General features: G+C 41.5%; 1 protein-coding gene across 19 annotated transcripts in view; it reads left to right on the forward strand.

The window, feature by feature from the left end:
• Positions 1–19,558, forward strand: part of LOC117600878 (serine/threonine-protein kinase MARK2) — a 41,943-nt gene extending 22,385 nt beyond the window's left edge. For 7 of the 19 annotated variants that reach the window (XM_034316861.2, XM_034316864.2, XM_034316862.2 and 4 more), the window contains 15 exons: positions 166–511; positions 3,582–3,803; positions 3,892–4,270; positions 4,375–4,595; positions 4,680–4,791; positions 5,138–5,250; positions 5,366–5,582; positions 5,903–6,100; positions 6,780–6,981; positions 8,189–8,356; positions 9,478–9,598; positions 9,818–9,906; positions 16,230–16,271; positions 17,455–17,566; positions 17,777–19,558. In XM_034316861.2, coding sequence (XP_034172752.1) covers positions 166–511; positions 3,582–3,803; positions 3,892–4,270; positions 4,375–4,595; positions 4,680–4,791; positions 5,138–5,250; positions 5,366–5,582; positions 5,903–6,100; positions 6,780–6,981; positions 8,189–8,356; positions 9,478–9,598; positions 9,818–9,906; positions 16,230–16,271; positions 17,455–17,566; positions 17,777–17,995 — 2,761 coding nt within the window. In that variant the 3' untranslated portion in view covers positions 17,996–19,558. Of the gene's footprint in view, positions 1–165; positions 512–3,581; positions 3,804–3,891; positions 4,271–4,374; positions 4,596–4,679; positions 4,792–5,137; positions 5,251–5,365; positions 5,583–5,902; positions 6,101–6,779; positions 6,982–8,188; positions 8,357–9,477; positions 9,599–9,817; positions 9,907–11,765; positions 15,713–16,229; positions 16,272–17,454; positions 17,567–17,776 lie in introns of those variants that run through there. The other 12 variants (XM_034316876.2, XM_034316872.2, XM_034316873.2 and 9 more) reach the window with 9 other exon arrangements.
• Positions 19,559–21,090: the final 1,532 nt, after the last annotated feature.

The raw sequence follows: 21,090 nt of genomic DNA on the forward strand, positions 1-21,090 counted from the left end.
CTTTTCTTTCTTTCTCATTTTTTCTTTTCTATTTCATACTCCTTCGAGGAGAAGATTCAAGTATTATCGGATTATCAACGTCCCTTAGATTCGCGTGTCCCCTTAAAAAGAATCATAAATGCATCCAGAATGTTGTAAGTGACTATGGTGAATTAAAACGAAAAGGGCCTCCACGTTGCACCGAGGAGACGCGACGAGGAACTCGACGGGAAACGCCGGCGTGGCGACGAAGAAACCCACTACGAAATTATCGAGGACGGCCTCGGACACGAGGCGAGGGCAGGAAACGGAAGTGCCCCTTCGTGCGCACCCTAGGGTACAGCAAACTCGTGCATTCCCACGGCCCATCATCACGAAAAAAGATCATCGGCAACAGCAGCAACAGCAGAAACAGCAGCAGCAGCAGCAACTACTGCAACAGCAGCAACAACAACGGCAGAGCAACGTGATCAACAATGCATTAAGGCCGTTGTCAGACATCATGCAGAAGAGTGGTCAAAATGAGAAGGAGGTAGATATTGTTTATATCGAACAACAACGGTAAATAAAGGTAAACCCTGGGAGGGTGGGAAGGGTTAAAGAGAGAAATTCATCGTGAAACATTTCCTAGGCAAAAGAAAAATTGACGACGCTAGGCATCCCCGTTGTACGGGAAGCACGCGATCATACGTTCATCGACATAGTATTCGATCCCTCGGTGAGCAGTCGAGTGCATCGTGAACGCATCTGCGCGCTTGGCTCACGCACCTCGCTTGCCCAGTCTGCGCTTCATCCGTTCGAGCTAAAATAACGCGGATGGCTTCCCTGGTTCTGCCTCTGCCTGCTCGCTCGTATCGTGCGAAGGCGTATCGCCTAACGATCGTGAGACCTATCAAAGCCGATTAACCATCCGCACGTTACGCGGATCGTTTCCTTCTTATTTCTTCTTTCGAACCAACATCCTCGAAGTATATATCGCGTTCAAATTCGAAAATTAATGTCTCCTTTATTACTTCCTCAGAAGCGAACAACAGTGGTTTGATTTATCTATTTGTAATCTTCGAGTTGAAAAAGTTGTTTCGTCAGGGTGATCAGCTGACCGGGGGCGAAACTTGGTTTCGATCGCGCGGGCGCGTGCTCCCTCGTAAAAGGGGCAAGCTGTTTCGTTCGCGCGGACTGCTGGTGAAAACCGAGAGTCTCGTCGAGGGGTTGGAATGGTGGGATAGAGGAACGGTGGTGGCACTTATTTCCGTGGTAAGCGCATGCGTAGAGCATCGTCGTGGTCATCGTCGTCGTCGTCGTCGTCGCCACCGCCGTTGTCGTCGTCGTCGCCGTCGTCGTCGCCGTGATCGTGTCGGGGTAGCTCGCGAAGGGAAGCAAAGAGTGGGAGAGGGAGAGAGAGAGAGAGAGTTCGTAAAGCTGGGCTTTCAAGGGTGGTTCGCTTCCACGCTTTCAGCAGGAGCAGCAGCAGCAGCAGCAGCAGCAGGGGGTGGCGGCATTACGCGTATTGATTCTGCTTTCGCATCCCTCGGTTGTGCGCTCCTCTCTGGCCGACAAACGTCTCGGTCCGCTCGAATAATCCAACGCCGAGAAGGTAGTCGCGTACACGGTCGTCGTCGGACGACCGCGACGACGACCAGCCTCCACCATCGTGTTTGTGATTTTCCGCTTGTCTATTTGGTGAATCCGTGTCGTGACTAAGTGTCGCCTTCCCCTTCGGATTCTTCCATTCGTCAGATCCACGATCATCAAGTTGAACGTCAACAAGAATGCGTTTCACTCGAACCACGGTTGATCCGACCGACCCACCAAGACCGGCCGTCGTAATCAGTGACGTCAGACGCATCCATGGCACGCCTCCGAAGCCTCGATTTCTTCGATCGTCGATCGGTGTTTCCTTTGCCGAGCTTCGAGCCTCTTCAAATCATCCCACAAACCGTTACGTTTAACGCCTCGAATAAACCACGAAGACGACTTGGTCGACGCGTACTCGCTGCCGAGTCATCGTGCACCACGCTCCGTTCTCCTTGCGAATCCACTGCGAATCCTCTGAGAATCGGTGCCGCGCCTCTCCGCAGAACATTTCCTCTCACGGATTCAACAAAGTTTCGTGCCAGTGATTGTGCGAACGAACAAACATTTCAACGCAAACACGGCGGTTCGCTGTGCCCGGTGATGCGTGGCGAACGATAGATAACCTTCCATTCCTCGCCGTTAATATTTTCGACGTTTCGATATTTTTTCAGTTCGTTCGAAACCATCTCGAACGAAAAGGCGTCGCGTTTTAGTTTGGATCGCAGTTTTAAGGTTGCCCGACGACTGTCTCTTCGAAACCCTTCTCTACTTGCCACTTTCGTTAACGCTCAACCTCACCTCCTCGCGCCGAGAAAACTTTTCTTTCTTTTCTACTTTCCTTCGAAACTTTTCACTTTTCTTAACTATATCGACCAATAAAAGTACACCCGTGTACCTGATTATGCGGATCATAAAGAATTATCTCCCGCAAAGGACCAAAAGATTTCTTTATCTCACGTCGTCGCGACGTTATCGATTTTAACGCGAAAGAACGATAAACGCTTCGTGTCTCGATACTCGTAATTTTATATTCACTCGTTGTTCGAGGCAGTTGGAACCGATCGAATTGGTCGGAGTAACGAGGATGAAAGAGAGAGCGTCTATGTTCGATCGTCTCGCTCGATCGAGCCTTTTCTTCGCGCTTTCGAGACAATAATTCGTTTTCGTTGAGTCGAAAATCGAGGGTTTATAATCGTGGTTACGTGAGCGTCTCAGATGCGCCACGAGCAGAAGTGATACCTCGTCGTTTCTGATTTTGCGTCGATCTTCTCGTCTCTCGACCTGTCGAAGAGATCATCGGTCAAGCTGGCGGCCTCGAAAGTTGCTGCGGCCACCTCTTGCAAGATGGTCACTCGTGGCCACACGCGGGTAATTGACTTCACTGAAATTAACCTACCTTTCTCCGTTTGCCTATTTTTTTTTTTTTTTTTTTTTTCTTTTAATTTTTCTACGCGTCTTCGACAGCCAGTCGAATGCAAGGAATCGAAAGTAAAATATTTCTAATAAGCGCGACACGAAACTAAAGTGAAATCGTGTTGCATTTCAACGCGTCGACCGGAACAGTGAAAATGGACGTGTGTAATCAGACGTATCGAAATTCTGTTTCATTTATCGTTGTTTTTTCTTTCTTTCTATCGTTTCTCGTTGAAAATTACAACGGATAGGTTTGCTCCTCGAGCAAAATAACCAGTCGCGTTTCGTTGAAAACAATCTGTATCTGGTGCAGCTTTAACGAGCTTCAATTAATTCCATTGACGATTGCCCGTCCCTGGAAATGTCAAGTGTGCTCGTGCAACGCGTAAATAAATACAAGGATGCGCGATCGTGAAATTTGATAAGTCCAAGTGTCAAAGCGAATTCTGTACGACGTCTACGGATTGAAATTAATAACCACTTTAACCGTGTTACCTTATCGCGTCGTACAATTTATTTCAAACGAGAGTAATCGCCAAGTGTATCTCTGCACGTATTGTTTCGAATTTTTTTTTTTTTTTTTTGTTCACGTTAAAAGCGAGGATTTCCGTCAGTTACAGACAGGGGATGGCGTGGGAGTGTCGAGTAGCGGTGGTCGGCTCTCCTCGAGGAGTCGGACCTCGGAGGAGCCCCACATTGGCAAGTACAAATTACTCAAAACAATTGGTAAGGGTAACTTTGCCAAGGTAAAACTTGCCAAACATGTACCCACCGGGAAAGAAGTGGCTATCAAAATTATCGACAAGACTCAACTGAATCCCGGTAGCCTTCAAAAGGTAAGCCCCTTTCGTTTCATCAATTATTTTTAATTAATAAATGCGATAAGAATCCATAAATAAACGGAATTTTGATATTACCTTCCAGTTATTCCGGGAGGTAAGAATAATGAAGATGCTCGATCATCCGAACATAGTGAAGCTTTTCCAAGTGATCGAGACGGAGAAAACACTGTACCTGGTTATGGAGTATGCTAGCGGCGGCGAAGTGTTCGATTATTTGGTTCTACACGGTCGAATGAAGGAAAAGGAGGCGAGAGCTAAGTTCAGGCAGATCGTGTCTGCCGTGCAATACTGCCATCAAAAAAAGATTATTCACAGGGACTTGAAGGCGGAGAATCTGTTGCTCGACAGCGAGATGAACATCAAGATCGCTGATTTCGGCTTTAGCAATGAATTCACACCGGGCAACAAGTTGGACACCTTTTGTGGATCGCCGCCTTACGCAGCACCCGAACTTTTTCAGGGTATATACTCCGATAAATTATCCGTCTTTTCATTTTCTCATAACACTTCATTCGAGTCGTTCGCTCGACGGGAAGCAACATTGACGATGCTCGTTCATCGACAGGTAAAAAGTACGACGGACCCGAAGTAGACGTCTGGTCGTTGGGAGTAATATTGTATACTTTAGTGTCCGGTTCGTTGCCCTTTGACGGCTCGACCTTGAGGGAACTAAGGGAAAGGGTGTTGAGAGGAAAATATCGGATCCCGTTTTACATGTCCACCGATTGCGAAAACCTTTTGAAAAAGTTTTTGGTGCTCAACCCGACGAAACGGGCTTCTTTAGAGGTACGTGTAAAACATACTTACATGGATACGATTTTATAGCGATTCATCTTCTAATTTCTTTCTTTCTTTACTTTTATTTTTTAGACTATAATGAAAGACAAGTGGATGAACATGGGATACGACGACGACGAACTAAAACCGTACTTAGAACCTGAACCAGATTATAAAGACCACAAGAGGATAGGTGAGTCTGCCAGTATGTACATAAAAACTTACTATTTATTGTATTTTTATTAATCGTATATAGAAAGTACAAAGTTGCATAACGTTACGTGCCGCTCTTGTGCCATTTGTAAACATTAGCAGTGGTAGAGATCGTTTCCCTCTTTAAAATTTGGATGTTGTTCATTGTGTAACGATCGTTCGAGTTTTCCTTTAGAAAGCCGCCCACCCTTGTTTGTCACGATCGATTAGCGTATACGCGAAACGGATTTAATTAGAATTAGCATGCGACGTTTCGCGCCACGTTCCGGGTCGATTTGTTTTTGTTATTTCGATGTTCCTAGTGGTTGTGACTATGCCGCTACGCCTGTTTGTTTTAGAGGCCCTGGCTAGCATGGGATACACGAGGAGCGAAATCGAAGATTCGTTAGGGCAGGCAAAGTACGACGACGTGTTCGCCACATACTTATTGTTAGGAAGAAAGACGACCGATGTAAGTGGATTTAAAAGAAAGAGAAAAAATCGAGAAAATCTCCGCTCGTACGTAGAAATCGAGTCAGCAGGTAACGATCGAGGATTTAAACTGAACTATGATCGATGTTTCGTAGCCTGAATCGGACGGTTCGCGGTCAGGCAGTTCGTTGTCGCTGCGCAACATTCCACCGCAGGCTGGTTCGGGCGGCGGCGGAGGAGGCGGAGGAGGAGGAAGCGGAGGAGGAACAGGTGGCGCGGTGCAAAGCCCGTCTCACAGAGGTGTTCACAGAAGTATTTCCGCTAGCAATCCAAAACCGAGTAGACGAGTTTCGTCCGGTCTTGAAACGCTTCGTAAGTGAATGCTGTTCTCTTCTTTACCTCGGTCCCGTTCGTACCGTTGTACTATCAAACTTATTGTCCGGTTATCGAACCGTGTCTCGCGTTGACGCGAAAGAAGCAGACGTTTAGGTAAGAAGAGTCGAACGAGAGGGAGAGAAAGAGAAAAGAACGTCTCGTCGCGAGGAGAATTCATAATATTGTCAAGTTACAGAGAATTAACTTAACGGATTTAAGGGATTACTGGTGTATCGAGCCCGAGTTACGATTATTCAGTCGATCCGCGCTCTTTGTTGTGTTCTGATTTCGCTAAACCGTGTTGTTCACGCTGTTAGGAACAGCACCGAGTCCAGGAAACGCAACGAACCATAATCACGCGACTGCTACAACCGGCGGCACCGTGACTGGAACCAGCGGTAGTAATTTTAAACGACAAAATACCGTGGACGCGGCCACGATCAAGGAGAACAGTGCTCGTGTATCCGCGAGCCGACCCTCGGCTCCTAAAAACAGTCCAGGCCAATTAGATACCAGTGAGTTCTTTTTTTCCTTATCCCGTAACTATTAATTTTTATTTTAATGCAATTTTTGCGACAATTTGTCTAATTTGTTCTTTGCGACGCTGTACTTGTTAAGCTTTAGCAAAATTATATCTGCTTTGGATAAGGTTACTCGTCGCCTAATCCATTCAAAATGAATTTCAATTTATTTGGAATTTAATTATGTTCTATCTCTATTTCTTTATTTTATCTTCTTTTTTCTCTTAATGTCACGCCACTCGTGCTCCTAATACCGTAAACCTTTCCATTTCGAGGATTAATTTACCATTCAACTCTAGATTAAATTTCAATACCTTAGATACGTGTTAGACGATAGATGCAACCTGTTTGTAGCATAGATCGCATCGATCAAAATATTGATACATTTCGTAAATCATGAATCATACAGTTGCAAATGTTTAATCTAGAGTTAGAAAGTTCTTATCGTACATGTCTATAATTTCAACGTCGCATCTGACATCATTCGAAACCCTCTTAAGGGAGGATATCTTTCGTCGATTACAAAGATCACAGGTCTGGATCATTTAAACGGATGCAGATGAGACGTTGCGCTATTTCCTTGCGTTCTAATCCCTCGTTGCCGTGCCTTTTTATAATTTAGTCAAGTACGCTGCTTTGTTTTGTGTTGAACTATATCTAATGAGGCTTGCAGTGACAATGTTCATTCTAGGCGTGGGTACAAGTCCCGGTGGTAGGGGATGGGCAGGAAAGAGCAACACGATGAATGCAGGGGTAGGTGGTGGTCGGCCACTCACCTCACCTGCCCCTGGTTCTGTTGGTCGACGTAGTACCATCTCTTACGATCAAGCAAAAACGTCCTCCTCGTCTACCGAAAGAACCAACGACGCACCCAGGTATAGTGACATCCAATTGTTTCTTAAATCATATATACTATTATTTTTTTTTTTTTTTTCAATTAAACATATGTTAAGTTAAGAAGCGAAAGAAAGTCGAGCGATGTAGTGGAACGATTCATGGTTCATTGGATCTATACGATTTCGTACACCTTTCGTTGCATAACCACGTATAAAGTAAACAAATTTATTTATCTGATTTTACAGATCCATTCGCGACTGTTGCGCAACGAAAGGGTTAAATCCAGTGTACACATCAATCGAATATAAATTTTTTAACGCACACCTGAATGTTTGGTTTGTGATTCGCATAATTTGCAGTGTCTCGTTTTGACTAAAAACAATTATTTTCATTGTACCGACTAACCCTCAACAGGTGATTGATTTGCTCGTGCGTTAAGCGAACTAAAAACAGACCCCGATGATAATCGTTGAGAAACCGATCGATCCCGATAACAGAAATAAATCTGTCGTTAAGCCCCAGGGAGTTTCTTTGTTTGTTGCATTGCTCTAGCATGTTGGCTGCTGCCTGTCGATCGTTCTCATCGCAGACCACTTTCTTTATGGCTTGACGGATTAATTGAAACATATAGTTCGATCAGACGTGTATACATTTATACAGATGCTTGCTAAGAATTTTATACCGAGCCACAGTTACATTTTCACATGTCTTTTTACTCTGTTTTTACAAAACGTATATCTAGATCTACCAGTCTGTGTGTATAGAAACAATCATTAACATCATCATACATACGTCATCCTTATGTTTTAGCTTCATATTCTGTTACCCTTTGTCGTAGCGTTTCTCGCGAACAACGATCGTTCGTAACACGAGGCGAAATTACACCTTTATCCTTTCATCGTTTCTCGTCGATGTACACAAACTCCTCTGATCTTCAACTTGTATATCGATTCGTTATCTCCCCTTCTCTCTTCTCTAATTTTCTCTGACTGTTCCTGTATCCTGTATCCCATCGTACATACGATAGATCGGTTGGACAAAGCAAAAATCTAGCAAGATTCGTCGTCTAGACGACGAGAAGACGTAACGCATTCGGGATTGTGTACGTAGCGCAGAGCTACGTAGTTTCGATGCAGAAAAATTCGAAGAGAACGGGTTAAGTCGATAATTCGCGAGAAAGAATTGCTGTGTAGATTTTGTAGAAGAAATAGGGCCGGGCAGTTTGTTGATTAGTTTTTTACACAGCCTGGGCGAGGGCACTAGACCAACGCGGGGTCACACCAAGTCTGCGAGCATCAGCGCAGGTCACCGTTCCTCGACTGGCGTACCCCCCAGCGACCATTCACTACTGGACCCACAACCACGCAACGCCCACAACTCCTTACTCGCCACTGCTGACCCTCTTAGACAGAGGTACAGGTCCCGAAAGCCTTATCAGCCAACCTGTATACATTCCTCTACTAGATGCTGCCAAAAGTCTAACGTGCAATCTACAGATCCGAATAATAATTATTTTACTGACAAAACATTGTGACACGTTTAGTTTCCTAACGATAATCGGTGCAACGGTACGATAGACTATTGGAGCACCCTGTATTGCGAGAAATATTCGGATACTTTTTTTTTTTATTTTTCTTTCTTGGGCCACTAACTCTCTTAGGGTAACTAGGAGTAGTAGTCTACACGATAAATCATACCGATATAGCCGTCCAGATGTTCTATGACACTTGTAAAGTTGTCCTCGTAGGTTCTCTAGGACAGTTTCTGGTCATTTTACTTCCTTTTTTTGTCTAACTTACGTTTCTAACTTGCATGCTGTTCGTTGTTAGTTTTCCACATTCTGATCATCCGCTTTGATCACCATTTCATTTCTCATTTATCGCACTTATTGTTGAACGCGAACGCAGTTGTGCAATCTCGTACGTGTGTTTCTTAATACGAAAGAAGCAAATATCGGGAGCAAAAGTTTTCTTATTTTTTTTTCTTTTTTCTTTTTTAAATTGCGGATTTCGTTGTCGCGTAGTTAATGAAACGGACCAACTTCGTTCGATCGTACATTCTGTCGTCGCATGCACAAACAAACGCAAACTGTTTCAATACATCACGTACCCGACTGTAATGTAACTTATGATTAGCGCGAGCTAATTTGTCCAGAGTTCCGCTTCTTTAGCTGAAATTGTCGAAGCTTGATTTTGCAAGACGTAGAGACATCGCTTGTGCATTTATATAATATTTATAATTAATTATCCCCAAACGAGTTCGCGCGAATGACGAAGATTTATCACTTTACTTTTTCTTTATCTTTATTTGCATCTTGTCTCTAGCTTCTTCTGTAACGAAAGATACGCTGAACGGAAACGAAAGGTCTACTTGTGTTACTCGTTAATTGTGCACAAATTGCTGATAACGAAGCGACACGAACGATGCAATTATTCTTTATATGTACATATAATTATACATATGTAATACGTATATACGCGTAACGATCGCCGTCGGCCAATTTTAACGTGATAAAAATCCTTCTTTTTAATTAGCTTGGGCGTGTCTCCAAGCAATAGACTGGCAACACCTACAACACCAGCATTTCCTCGAAATGTTCCAAGCCGTAGCACGTTCCATTCTGGCCAGAACAGAGCTCAGCGAAATCATACTCAGGTTCGTACGAGAACATCTTCCAATAACTTTTCAAATTCAGGAAACAAATATCTTGTATTTTATTTCATTTATTTTGTGATCGTTCAGAGAGGTTTAAAGGTATCGACCTGTGTATACCATCGTTTTATATAACTGACCAATCATAAAAGTCATAGATTTATATCCTTCGGTCGTTTGATATAATTATTGCCAATTACTGTATTCGATAATTTTTTTCAGGGTCACACGCATACACAGGATACGAATGCAATTAGCCCACTAGCGAGACCGTCCTTCTTCTCGAAATTATCCTCGAGGTTCTCCAAACGGTAAGTTCTATCGATTCGTTAATCGTATGTAAATCATACAGACGGATTTTTCTTGTTTTTTTTTTTCCTTTTTTTTTTCTTTAATATCTGACAGCATGCTAGTACATGTACCACTGTAAAGTACCACCGTTCGTTCAAAGATACACTTCTTAACGTCATGATCGAACTTTGGCCGAGTATCTTTTCGTAATGTCGATACCATTTCAATGAGCGAAGGAAACATACCTTTTTGTTTTTCAAAGACATAAATGAAATTAACATTTGGAAGTAACATTTTGTTTCGGGAATGAAAGTTTGAAACGACTATCGATCTTTCTTCCATAAATCATACGATTTCCAACGATCCGATTCTGTCTCTATGTAAATAGCGTAAAGAAAAGCATACAACACGGCAGCTTTTGCAGTGGACCTTCGATGCATGCGTAGAAATTGATCCTGTAAAAAGATTTAAAAAAAAAAAAAAAAGAAAACAAACGATTTTGGACTGTATTTATATTCATGCTGCAAATAGTTGACAAACGAGTCGAACCTTACGGTTTTGCATGCAAATATGACATTTCTGTTTTTAAGGATGCACAATGACTATGTAATTTTCTGAAAAACTGTATGCTGATACGACATACATTTCTATTATCGGATTAATTATGAATTTCTATACACGTATACGTACCGTATCACGATTACAAAGAGAAAAAGAATATATTAAAAAAAAAAAAAAAGAATGATAGAAGAGTATGATCGCCTAGCAATCCGATGAGCGAGCAGCGACCATTATCAGTGAAAGCCACGAAATCACGTTGCTTATTCGCGATGTCAAATATAATTTTTACTTTATTTTTTATTTTTATTTTTTGCCTTTATTTTATACGCTACTTTCAATTCATTCTAAAGTGAAAACCGCGTTCACGTAATAATTTTAGCGTTTCTTTGCCTCATAAACATCTCTGCTTGAAAGGTTTCTAGCACCCTTAGTTCGATTCTTCGTAGACCGAACGTTATATAGCCTCTCTCTCTCTCTCTCTCTTTCTGTCTATCTATCTCTTTCGCTATCTCTCTCGATCTCTCTCATGCTTTCTCTTTGTTTCACTGCCTCTGTATCTCTCCTTTCCCAAGAAGAATACGATTCGTTGCCAAACGATCAGACCGATTCTCAGCGAAACGTATTCGTTATCCGTTCTGTGCCCGTATATCCGAGCGTATTCGCTTAACGCGCACGAGCGCTGTCCATTTTGTTGAAACAGAGAAAGCCCTGAGAGAGATTCGTCGACGAAAGTAATGTTTGCTTGGCCCGTGTTCAGGCCGCCTCGCATATTCATTGTGCATCCCTTTTTTTGACTCGACTTGTAGCGAGGTATATCCTTGACTTTTTAGTACTTTACCTACTCGATAAAATGGGACACCTCTCACTCTGTCACGTGGAACAGTAAAGAAAACAGTATATCAGTCGCGATTGCGACGATTCGCGCGATTGTTGTTTAGCCGGGTAGAACATACGAGGATACATTACGGTGTACGAAACCGAGAGTCAGGTGAATTGCGCGAGGAGCCGCGAGGCCACAGAATAACGAGAGTATAAAATACGGTTCGTCGTTTGAAACAGAAAACGCGCTATTTATGTACTTTCATGATATGGTCACTGTACGCATCGGCGATGAACGCGATGAAAAGACGATAATGATTTCAAATAAATGAATAAGAAAAATAAAACAAAGAGAAACAAGAATAGAACAAGAGAAATATGATAATATTTTGTTTGAAAGAATGCCCGATTTTTAACCGAGACAGCATAGCCATTGGTGCATCGCTTAATATTCTCTGAACACTTGAATTAATTTATACCGGTGTATTCTGTGCTACAGGACATGAACCGATTAAAGCTTGGCTTCGCTCGAGTTCCGTCAAACAAAGGCCATAGACAAGCGCGAAACTAAACGACCAATGCGCGCGCTCTCGAGCTCGCGCGAACTCAGCATGCCCAACGAGCCTAACGCGTGTTCGATCCGGCCGGAAGAATGGCAAACAGGTCCGCGTTACCGGCCAACGGGTCCACGGATATCGGGATATGCGTTGGAGAGAAACAATATGCAAAGAAATGAAAATGCTACGAGAAAAACAAAGGAAGTAAAGCGCGTATAATCGCTCCGTTATTCTGTGGTGCATCGCCATGATCCAGAAGCGAGAGGCAACCCTTTCGCTCCTCGTTTACGGACAATGTTTATCTACTTCTCTCTCTTTTTTTTTTTTTTTTTAAATTTTTCTCTGTTTTTATTTCCTTTTTATTTTGTTCTCTTATTTGTTTTTGTTTTTGCGAATGAAACAATTGTGGTGCACCGAACGCGATGTTCTCGCGTTCGTAGCATGCGCGAATCCCGAGAATTTTCAAACACGAAATGTCTTCCTGACGCGCGACGATGCAGGAAGGCGCGCCTTATCCACTTAGACATAGCGTTTGAACACTTGTGCCTTTTCCTAACTCAGCCTGCCAGCTATAGCGAACGTGTGCACTATTTATGCCGCTCATCATTCGAAAGACATACATATACTACCTAATCTCTTTCTATTTTTATACGTGTTCGTCGTGACGTACTTCGGCTTCGTTTTTCTTTTTACCATACACACCCTCCCTCCCCTGTATGGTAAACTCGACGAGCCTCGATCGTTCGTTGATCCACTTCTCTCGTACGTAGCAATAGCTTTTAGAGTTAACTTCCAAATAGCCTTTTCGAACCGCGTCCGTTTTCCATCGAAATATTTTTCCTATCGTCGCGTTATCGATCACGCTGCTGGTCCCTTCTCCGTCTGTGAAGAGCCGCAACACGATAAGAGGGCTGTCAAGTCCATGGGGAAAACAGGGTAGAAAGGAGATCGTTGCAACATACGATACGCGTGCGTGGTGCTCGCATCGTACACAACATACACTACCGATCAAGAAATTTGAGACCACTGCCTTCCGATTGCAATTGCTATCTTCCATTATTTTCCATTTACTTTTTTCAAGAGAAAAGAAAAACGATCACCGACCGGATAATAATTCGATTTATTGTAGAATGCATCAACGAATCGGGTGGTCTCAAATTTTCACCGATAGCGTAGAGAACAGTGCCTGTAAGTGTGACTTTTTTAACGAATTGCGTATACTCGAGGGTATCGCGTCGCCAGGACCGTCCGCCTCGATATAATTCTATTTCTCGTCGTCCGCTGCTTTCTCCAATCCCGACGACGTTTTCCCGTCCAACGTGGACAATAAACGACTAAGAAAAAACGGTGCACTCGACTAATCTTACAATGAACTTAACGAAACGTTACGAAAGTGGTATAATTGTACTAACAAAACGTCACACGGTCGATATCAAAGAAATGGTAAAAGTACATGGAAATTCTTCGTACGTTGACAGGTTTTCTAAGTGAAGGCTGAAGTCTCGCCTTGTTTCCCTCGAGACGAAATGAGAGCGAGCCGCACGCTGAATACCAAGCAACCGCAAATATACAGACATTTTACTGGCAAAGTAGTTAAAGTCTGACTAAGTGGCCAATCGTGACTTCCTACGTAGCGTATTCTTTAAACAATTTTCTTTTCCGTTTCACCCTCTATCTCTCTATCTCTCTCTTTCTCTATCGACGAGAATCCCCTAGCTGGGATCACATCGAACACACGAAACGGCGTTGTCGTCGAATCTGGAGGAAATATGTTGGATAACAAATTAAATTCTTTCGTTCGACTCGATGGTTATTTTATAGTCGTCTTACAGGTTCTTTCGTTCTTCTCGATCCCAAGAGATTATAATTTTCGTGATAGATTCCCTGATCGATGGATTTTCTCTTTTGTTCGCTTTTATTTTTTCTCTTGATATCCAGCATATTCGTTCCTCGTGTACCGAAAATTTTCGTTCCAATTTGAAAGCAACAGAAGATTCTCGCATCGATTCTTTCGTACGATCGTCGATCAATTTTTTCGTCCAAACATTTGTACGTGTATATGGCGATATACATATGCGTGTAATTTATGTAAATATATTGTACCGTGGTATATATCCGTAGTATTTGCATTTCCTCGAGTATTTTGTACAGCTTCGCGAGCGAAAGTAAAACTGTTTAATGCAAATGAACGGAAAGAAAGGTTGAACGATCGTCGAAGACGCGAGAGACAGACAGAATCTTCCGAGAATCGATATCAGACAAACAAGAAGCACCTCCTCGCCGATTGAACGAAGGTTTTTTTGCCGCGACTTTTCACACTTTCGTATAAATCATCCTTCGTTTCTCTGTATCTAACCCTCGACGCTGTGCCTAACAATCTCTCGTTTACATTCTCACGCTACACATCACACTTGCTCGATGCGATTCGACGAACACACGCGTGCTTCGCTTTCGATCAGTGAATAATCGCTAAAACGGTGAATTATCGAAGGCATTCCTAACCACGTAATCGAACCACGAAAGAAGAGACGGAGAACACACGAGAAGGAGCAACAGATATATCATGCAACTAATTTCCTTTTTTAGTTTTTTTTTTCTTTTTTTTTTTTGTCAAAGGTCGTCACGAGTTAATAAGCATAATTATGCTGGATGTGTATAGCATGTACGTGATGAACGATTAAGTAACGATTATCGTACCATTTACTTATAAGAAACAGAGAGAAAAAGAAAACAAATAAAAAAAAAAAATTGAAAATTTTTGTAACGCATTGTGCAAAAGTGAGACACGAAAGCAGTGCGAATGCAGGAACGAATGAGCGAGAGAGAGAGAGGGAGAGGGAGAGGGAGAGGGAGAGAGAGAGTGGCCTTGGGTTAATTAACGACCAAGATGTTGCTCGAGCTTTTCGTTTTTTTTTTGTTTTTTTTTTTTGTTTTTTTTTAACGATTCGAAAAAATGGATTGTGCCTAAGTTTCTCGAGAAGCTCGGTTGCACGGTGACACGAGCACGTTTGATCGCGCGTTTTTACCTCTCATGCTTCGCGCGTTATTCGTCGGCGATACATCGTCGTGATTCCTTTTTCTTCTTTCCGCTTCATTTTGCATTTCATATCGTGGCTATCGAATGTTCTGTGTAAGCCGAGACTCGGGGCAGGTACGTTGTACGGTACCGATTCCTATTTTTTCGTAAATGCATTTTCACCCCGTCGAAGGATCAGACGTTTTCCGTTCCTCGTCCGTGTTCAACGATCCTAGAATGCGTGCGATCGTAGAATTTTATAAGCAAAAAGAAAGAAAAAGGAGAAAAAAAAAAAGGGAAAAAAAAGAAGAAGAAGGAAAGATAATCGATAGCGCATTCCTAAGGCCACCCACGAATCGATCGAGATCGATAGTGTACACGTGCACAACGAGAGAGACTCGAGAAAAAAGATATCGATGCATTTCGATTGTCTTGAGCGTTGTATACACGTGTGATACGTGTACAGTTTACGAAGTAAAGAAAAGAGAAACAATATAATACGTTTATACGCAAGATTTACGAATATAGCACATCTGTAAATGATTAACGCTCTTTGCTGCACTCCAGAACTCTATGCCCGTCCAAATGTTCGGAGATTCATTTTTTAGCAACTTTTTTTTCTTTTCTATTTTTTGTCTTTCTTTCGTTATCTTTTTTTTTTTCTTTTTTCTTTCGTCGATGAACCTTTGATCGAAACTGATTTTGAACTGATATTGAACGAGTCCATCTACGAAAGCATCTACTTTTAGATCTTTACAAACGGAGGGCAGTAAATAGCCGATAGAAACTGAGTAGAAATATTATTTAAAATAATTTTAAGAAGCAATAATAGTAATAATTTCGTATTAATAAATATGTTAAAACTGCCTTGTACATGTGTTGTATCAATTTATTTCTGAATCCTCTAGTCGAAGAGAATCAAATACGTTCAATGTATTTTTCTTTTTCTTTTTTTTATTGTTGTTTTATTTTATTCTTGTTTTAGTAGTTTCATTTCGAGGAATAAAATTTTCTTTGATATATAAATTTGAAAATACAGAACGGTTTGTGTTTTCGCTTGGAAGGATGAAATTGTTGGAAACAACTCGACGATTATAGTAATAATAGCGATAGTAGTAGTAGTAGTAGTGGTAGTGATAATAATGATAAATATAATAATGTTATGCGATAAGGATAATTAGTTTTACACGATTAAAAAAAGAAAAGAAATACATAAACGATCTTTGGTATACGGCTTATCTGCCAATACTCCCGTTATTATTCGTCGTTTATCGCAACTAGATGTGCAGTGATAAAATAGAATGGTGGTGGTTACACGTGAACTGAATTTGATTCGATGATTTATCATATTTAGTGTTTGTTAGCAACTACCTTTGTTTTGTTATTTCAGCCCCATGGACCCATCCGTACCCCCCAAGCACCCAGTAGTGAGGTACGTTGCTGCATACCATAATACCACGGTCCACACGTTCTAATTTTTTTAAAGCTAAATCCCTTCGTTTCTTTCTTTTTCTCTTCTTTTTTTTTTTAATTATTTTTTTTTTATTTCTCCCTATAAATTTTATAATTCTAGTTTCTTTTTCTCCAACTTTTCGTTTGTCATGATCGTCCAACTCTTGGTTTTCACATTTAATTTCGTACCGCTTCGAAAGTGATGAATAAAAGAAGAAAATTGAAGCATCTACACGCTTGTCGTTTATGTAATATTTTGTTATTCGAACAACGAGTTCGACGAGACGTGACAAAACGCGAACCAACTTGGTTTCCCCCCGGCATCATTGCATTTGCGATTAACAAGTTTGTGGTTTATCGCCTAACCGTTCTACGTTAAGTAACACGTATGCGAGTTAATAAATGTGTTTATGCAAATTCACAGAAATTACCTACGTTCGCGTACTTGCCAATTGTTTGTAGGAACCAGGTGTTTTCGCAATCGCTTTTCACACCTTTTCTAGTCTCCTTTTCTCTCTCTATATTGTATATCTTTTTTTTTTTTTTGCTTTTTCCTTTTTTTTCTTTATCTCTGTCTTTTTACAGCTCTCCAAATATTCTCACAGAGGCGACCGCGTTTTCTCTTTGCCTAGCTCGTTTATGGAGCACAGAAAGGAGAAACAGAAAACGTTTGCACGCTTTTGCAAAGATCACAGTTTATACAGTTTAGGGGTGGAGTTTTCGTCGCGATCGCGTGGAAAGACGAAACGAACGATCGTGATAATTCCCAAGACTGATCCTATTTCCTTTTTTAATTTGTCAGTGTGTATGAGACACCGATTGCATGTATGCACGCAAATCACGTTTTACGTGTTACGTGTTACGTTTTTACGTTGCGTCCTTCGAAGCTTCGCCGAGCAACGACTCGTTTAGAGAACCTTGGTACCGATGCGCGTTCACTCTTTGAGCCTCGATATCGAAATTAGCTATTTTTTTTTTGTTATTTATTATTAAAATTGAAACGAAGTGAAACGCGTTAGAGATACGGTAGACAAATGCGAGATAAAAGGAAACTATCGGAACTGTCCGATGAAAGTATCGGAAAATGAATTGTCTGTCGCATGTTGGACAAGAGCGTATCGTTTGCGTGAATCGAGCGGATTTAAAACATTCTTTTGTTACAGCGGAGCAACCACTAACGATGAGCAGGTTAAACCACGCAGTCTACGTTTCACATGGAGTATGAAAACTACGAGTAGTCGAGATCCGAACGAAATCATGTCCGAAATTCGAAAGGTATTAGCCCACACTGGTACATCCTAAATGGGTTTATCTCCGTTTCTTTCACACCGTACGGGAAGTAATAAGAAAAGAGCGATATGCAAATTCTAGTTAGTTATACATATATATATATATATATACTCTCGAGAATATAGTTTCGGCATATTAGGTTGATTGATTGGGTTTGAAATGAACGGTTTAACTAACTAATGTCGATCGCTTCAGGTATTGGACGCCAATAAGTGTCAGTACGAACAGCGCGAAAGGTTCCTGCTGCTGTGCGCGCACGGCGACGCGGCGACCGACAGTCAAGTACAATGGGAGATCGAAGTCTGTAAACTGCCACGACTTTCTTTGAACGGCGTACGGTTCAAACGCATCTCAGGCACGTCGATCGGTTTCAAAAACATTGCCAGCAAGATAGCGAACGAGCTCAAGCTGTGACTGCCGACAACAGGCGCTCTAGCCGCCCGCGCCAACCCATAACGCCCTCGTGATCGATGACACGGACTCGGGTCTGAAAGCGTTCACTTTCACTATTACTTCTTCTGGGACGAATCCTCCTCATCCTCCACCACTTCCGCTTCGATTTCCGATTCCCAGTCGTTCAAGTCCGACACCGATTCCTGTTCCCAATCCGAATCCGATCCGAACAGAGAGATCTTCGTTTAACCAGAATCATCCCGAACCCAGGTGAACCCAGTCGAACGGCGAAAGTAACGTAAGCCGAGCTGAGCTGAGCTGAGCTATAAAGCTCTCACCGATCGCACACCGATCTACAAACGCGTAACAATCGTGCCCCGGCTTCCGGATATTAGGTACTGGAACACTGTGATTCGATACGATTGAACCGCGTATTCAACAAATACTCTCGAGTGCCAAAACGAAACTGGGATCGGTTCTCGATATCACGACCGAACGCGAGATGATTGACAGGAAGAAAGGAAGAAAGGAAGGAAAGACACGGCAGTGGCAGGGAGGGACAGCACAAGCGAGGGAAATGTTAAAACACACGGCAAGAGGAGAGAACGGACCGCGATTAATCGAGTTAATTGTTTGATATTCCTTTCCGTTTGTACGAAGAACGCCGTCACGACCGAACGGAAAAGTATTGAAAATCGTGCTTGTACACCGTCGTACTCCCTCTTTCTCTATTTCTCTCTTTGTACTCTATCGAAACGAGCATCGGCAAGTTGCAAGAACGCTTCGTATTTGCAGTATTAAGTTTTCCAGACGGTTTTCTTCGGGTGGTCGGTGAAGTAAAGGAATTCACGTTTTGCGCTTCAACTGTGTCTAACGAAGCTTTTCTGTGCAAAGAGGAAAGAACGGGTGGGAATAAAGGGGGAGTGGATGGAAAAGAAACGTGTTCGTTGAGAAAATATACATAGAGGGACACTCGTAGCCGATGGAAACGATCATTGATCGTTCGATCGAACGCGTGTATCATCGTGCAGAACACACCTACAACGTGAACAGTCTTTCTTTTTCGTAACGTTGTCTTTTTCGAAAATACGTTTTATATCTGTAAGGAAGCACTTAAGGAGACAAGCGGTCTGTTTGTACATAATCGATCAAAACTACTCGAGAAAGTTGTAAAGGAACACGCATAAGAAAATGAAACAAAATTCTACTCGTCTAAGTACTATCCTTTACACAACTATTAATTATTAACAACTCATCGTTCGTCGAACGTTGAATGAAACTCAACAACGTGAAATGTAATAACGCGAGCGAACTAGCATTGCACGCGCCGAACCATTTACTCTTTCAAATATTTTTATGATACTTTACTTTTTTTATCTACGTTATAAGTTTAAAACTATGCAACACAACTATAGGCGGTTAGCCAATTAATTAATGTCTAATGATTATGATGATGATGATGATGATGATTATTATAATTATTTTTATTTTTATTAATAGCGTATAAATAATATTACGACACAATATTAAACAAGAAAGAGGAGGTGATAGGAAGATATATTAAAAAAAAAAAAAAAAAAAAAAGGAGCTATTAATTAACGTTAAATTAAAGATTGTCATCGTCGTCGTCGCCGCCGTCGTCGAACGATTCTTATTCGTATCTAAATAATACGATTAAAGACGCAAGTGTACTTTTTGCTCCGAATGAATTCCGACAGTGTATACCTAGGAGATAATGCACGCGCGCACGACACATCGTCGATTACGAGATCTGTTATTTCTACGAAGGATACCGTGTAAGATTATATATTTAAGTAATGTAATTGGCTATACGCTGTTACGCTATTTAATCTTTTATTCGCAGATGTATTCGCGGTTGAATCAACTTAAATTAGAATTATTGTAAATGTAGAGGCGACTAGAGACAAACTTGGTGTATATACATAATATAATATTCGAAGGTACTAAATTAACCAAATAAATGAAGCCTCACACCAAGAAACGCGAACAAGATGGTCAAATGAAAACGAGATAAATAACGAATGAACACGGGTGAAGAGGAACGACACGGTGAGACGAACAAAGTAAAGAAAGAGAGTTAACGAAATGAAGGAAAGAGTAAAGTGAACTAAAAAACACACACAAAGGAATGATACAAAAAAAAAAGAAAAAAAAAAAGAGAAACTTCGGGACTCGAGTATATATCACAATCTTTTTATATTTGCCTAAGATTAATCGAATACATTACACGTTAGGCGATTACTAATTTATTTAAATAAATATAAAACTCGAATGATTTTTTCACGTTTCTAACACGCATACACACAGACACATAGAAAAAAAAATCACGTCGATTGAAATGTGATCTTCTTTTCAGAAACATTACAAACGACCGACACACAATTATACTAAATACCATAAAATAGTCTAATTGGAGCTGTGTTCGTTCACACGCAAAAAGCAAAGACCACCGAGACGGGAATTTTTGATTCACAGCGAACTGCTTTTTCACGTACCAGGTGCATCGAAATTTCCTTTCGTTACCATTTAACGAAAACGACGAGTATATCCTTTTGATTAATCGTCGATGAAATTCGGCATCGTTCTCGATCCGAATTCCGCAACGTCGAACGCGATTTCGAGCGAAAAACGGACGCGCGAAATTAAAAGCGAATCGAATTGCCGCGCAGGCTATTCGAATGCTTCTCTTTCGTTGATTCCTTTATAAATGAAAGTATAGAGAAAGGAAACATCGACAAGGAGAAAGAAATAAAATCAATGAAGGAAGGAAAAGAAGAAGAAGAAGAAGAAGAAGAGGAATTCCCTTGGGTACAATGTATGCGCGTTACTGCGATCGCGCCTCGAAATAACACCACTATGTGTATTAATTGAAAATGTGGTCGTCGTTGAAAAAAGAAAGAAAAGAAAAAAAAATTAATAACGAAAGACACACGACACACTGTAGAAAGATTTATCTTTACGATAGCGGTTACGAATTAATGTTACAAAGTAAGATCCTTCGATAGCATTAACAGTATATCCCTGTAAAAGATGCAAGTAGTTGAGAAAACAATTCTCCACTGTAACGATATAAATACGCATTCACCGTACATTCA

The sequence above is a fragment of the Osmia lignaria genome, chromosome 16 (genome assembly GCF_051020975.1).
Source record: "Osmia lignaria lignaria isolate PbOS001 chromosome 16, iyOsmLign1, whole genome shotgun sequence".
In the NCBI taxonomy this organism is placed as follows: domain Eukaryota; kingdom Metazoa; phylum Arthropoda; class Insecta; order Hymenoptera; family Megachilidae; genus Osmia; species Osmia lignaria.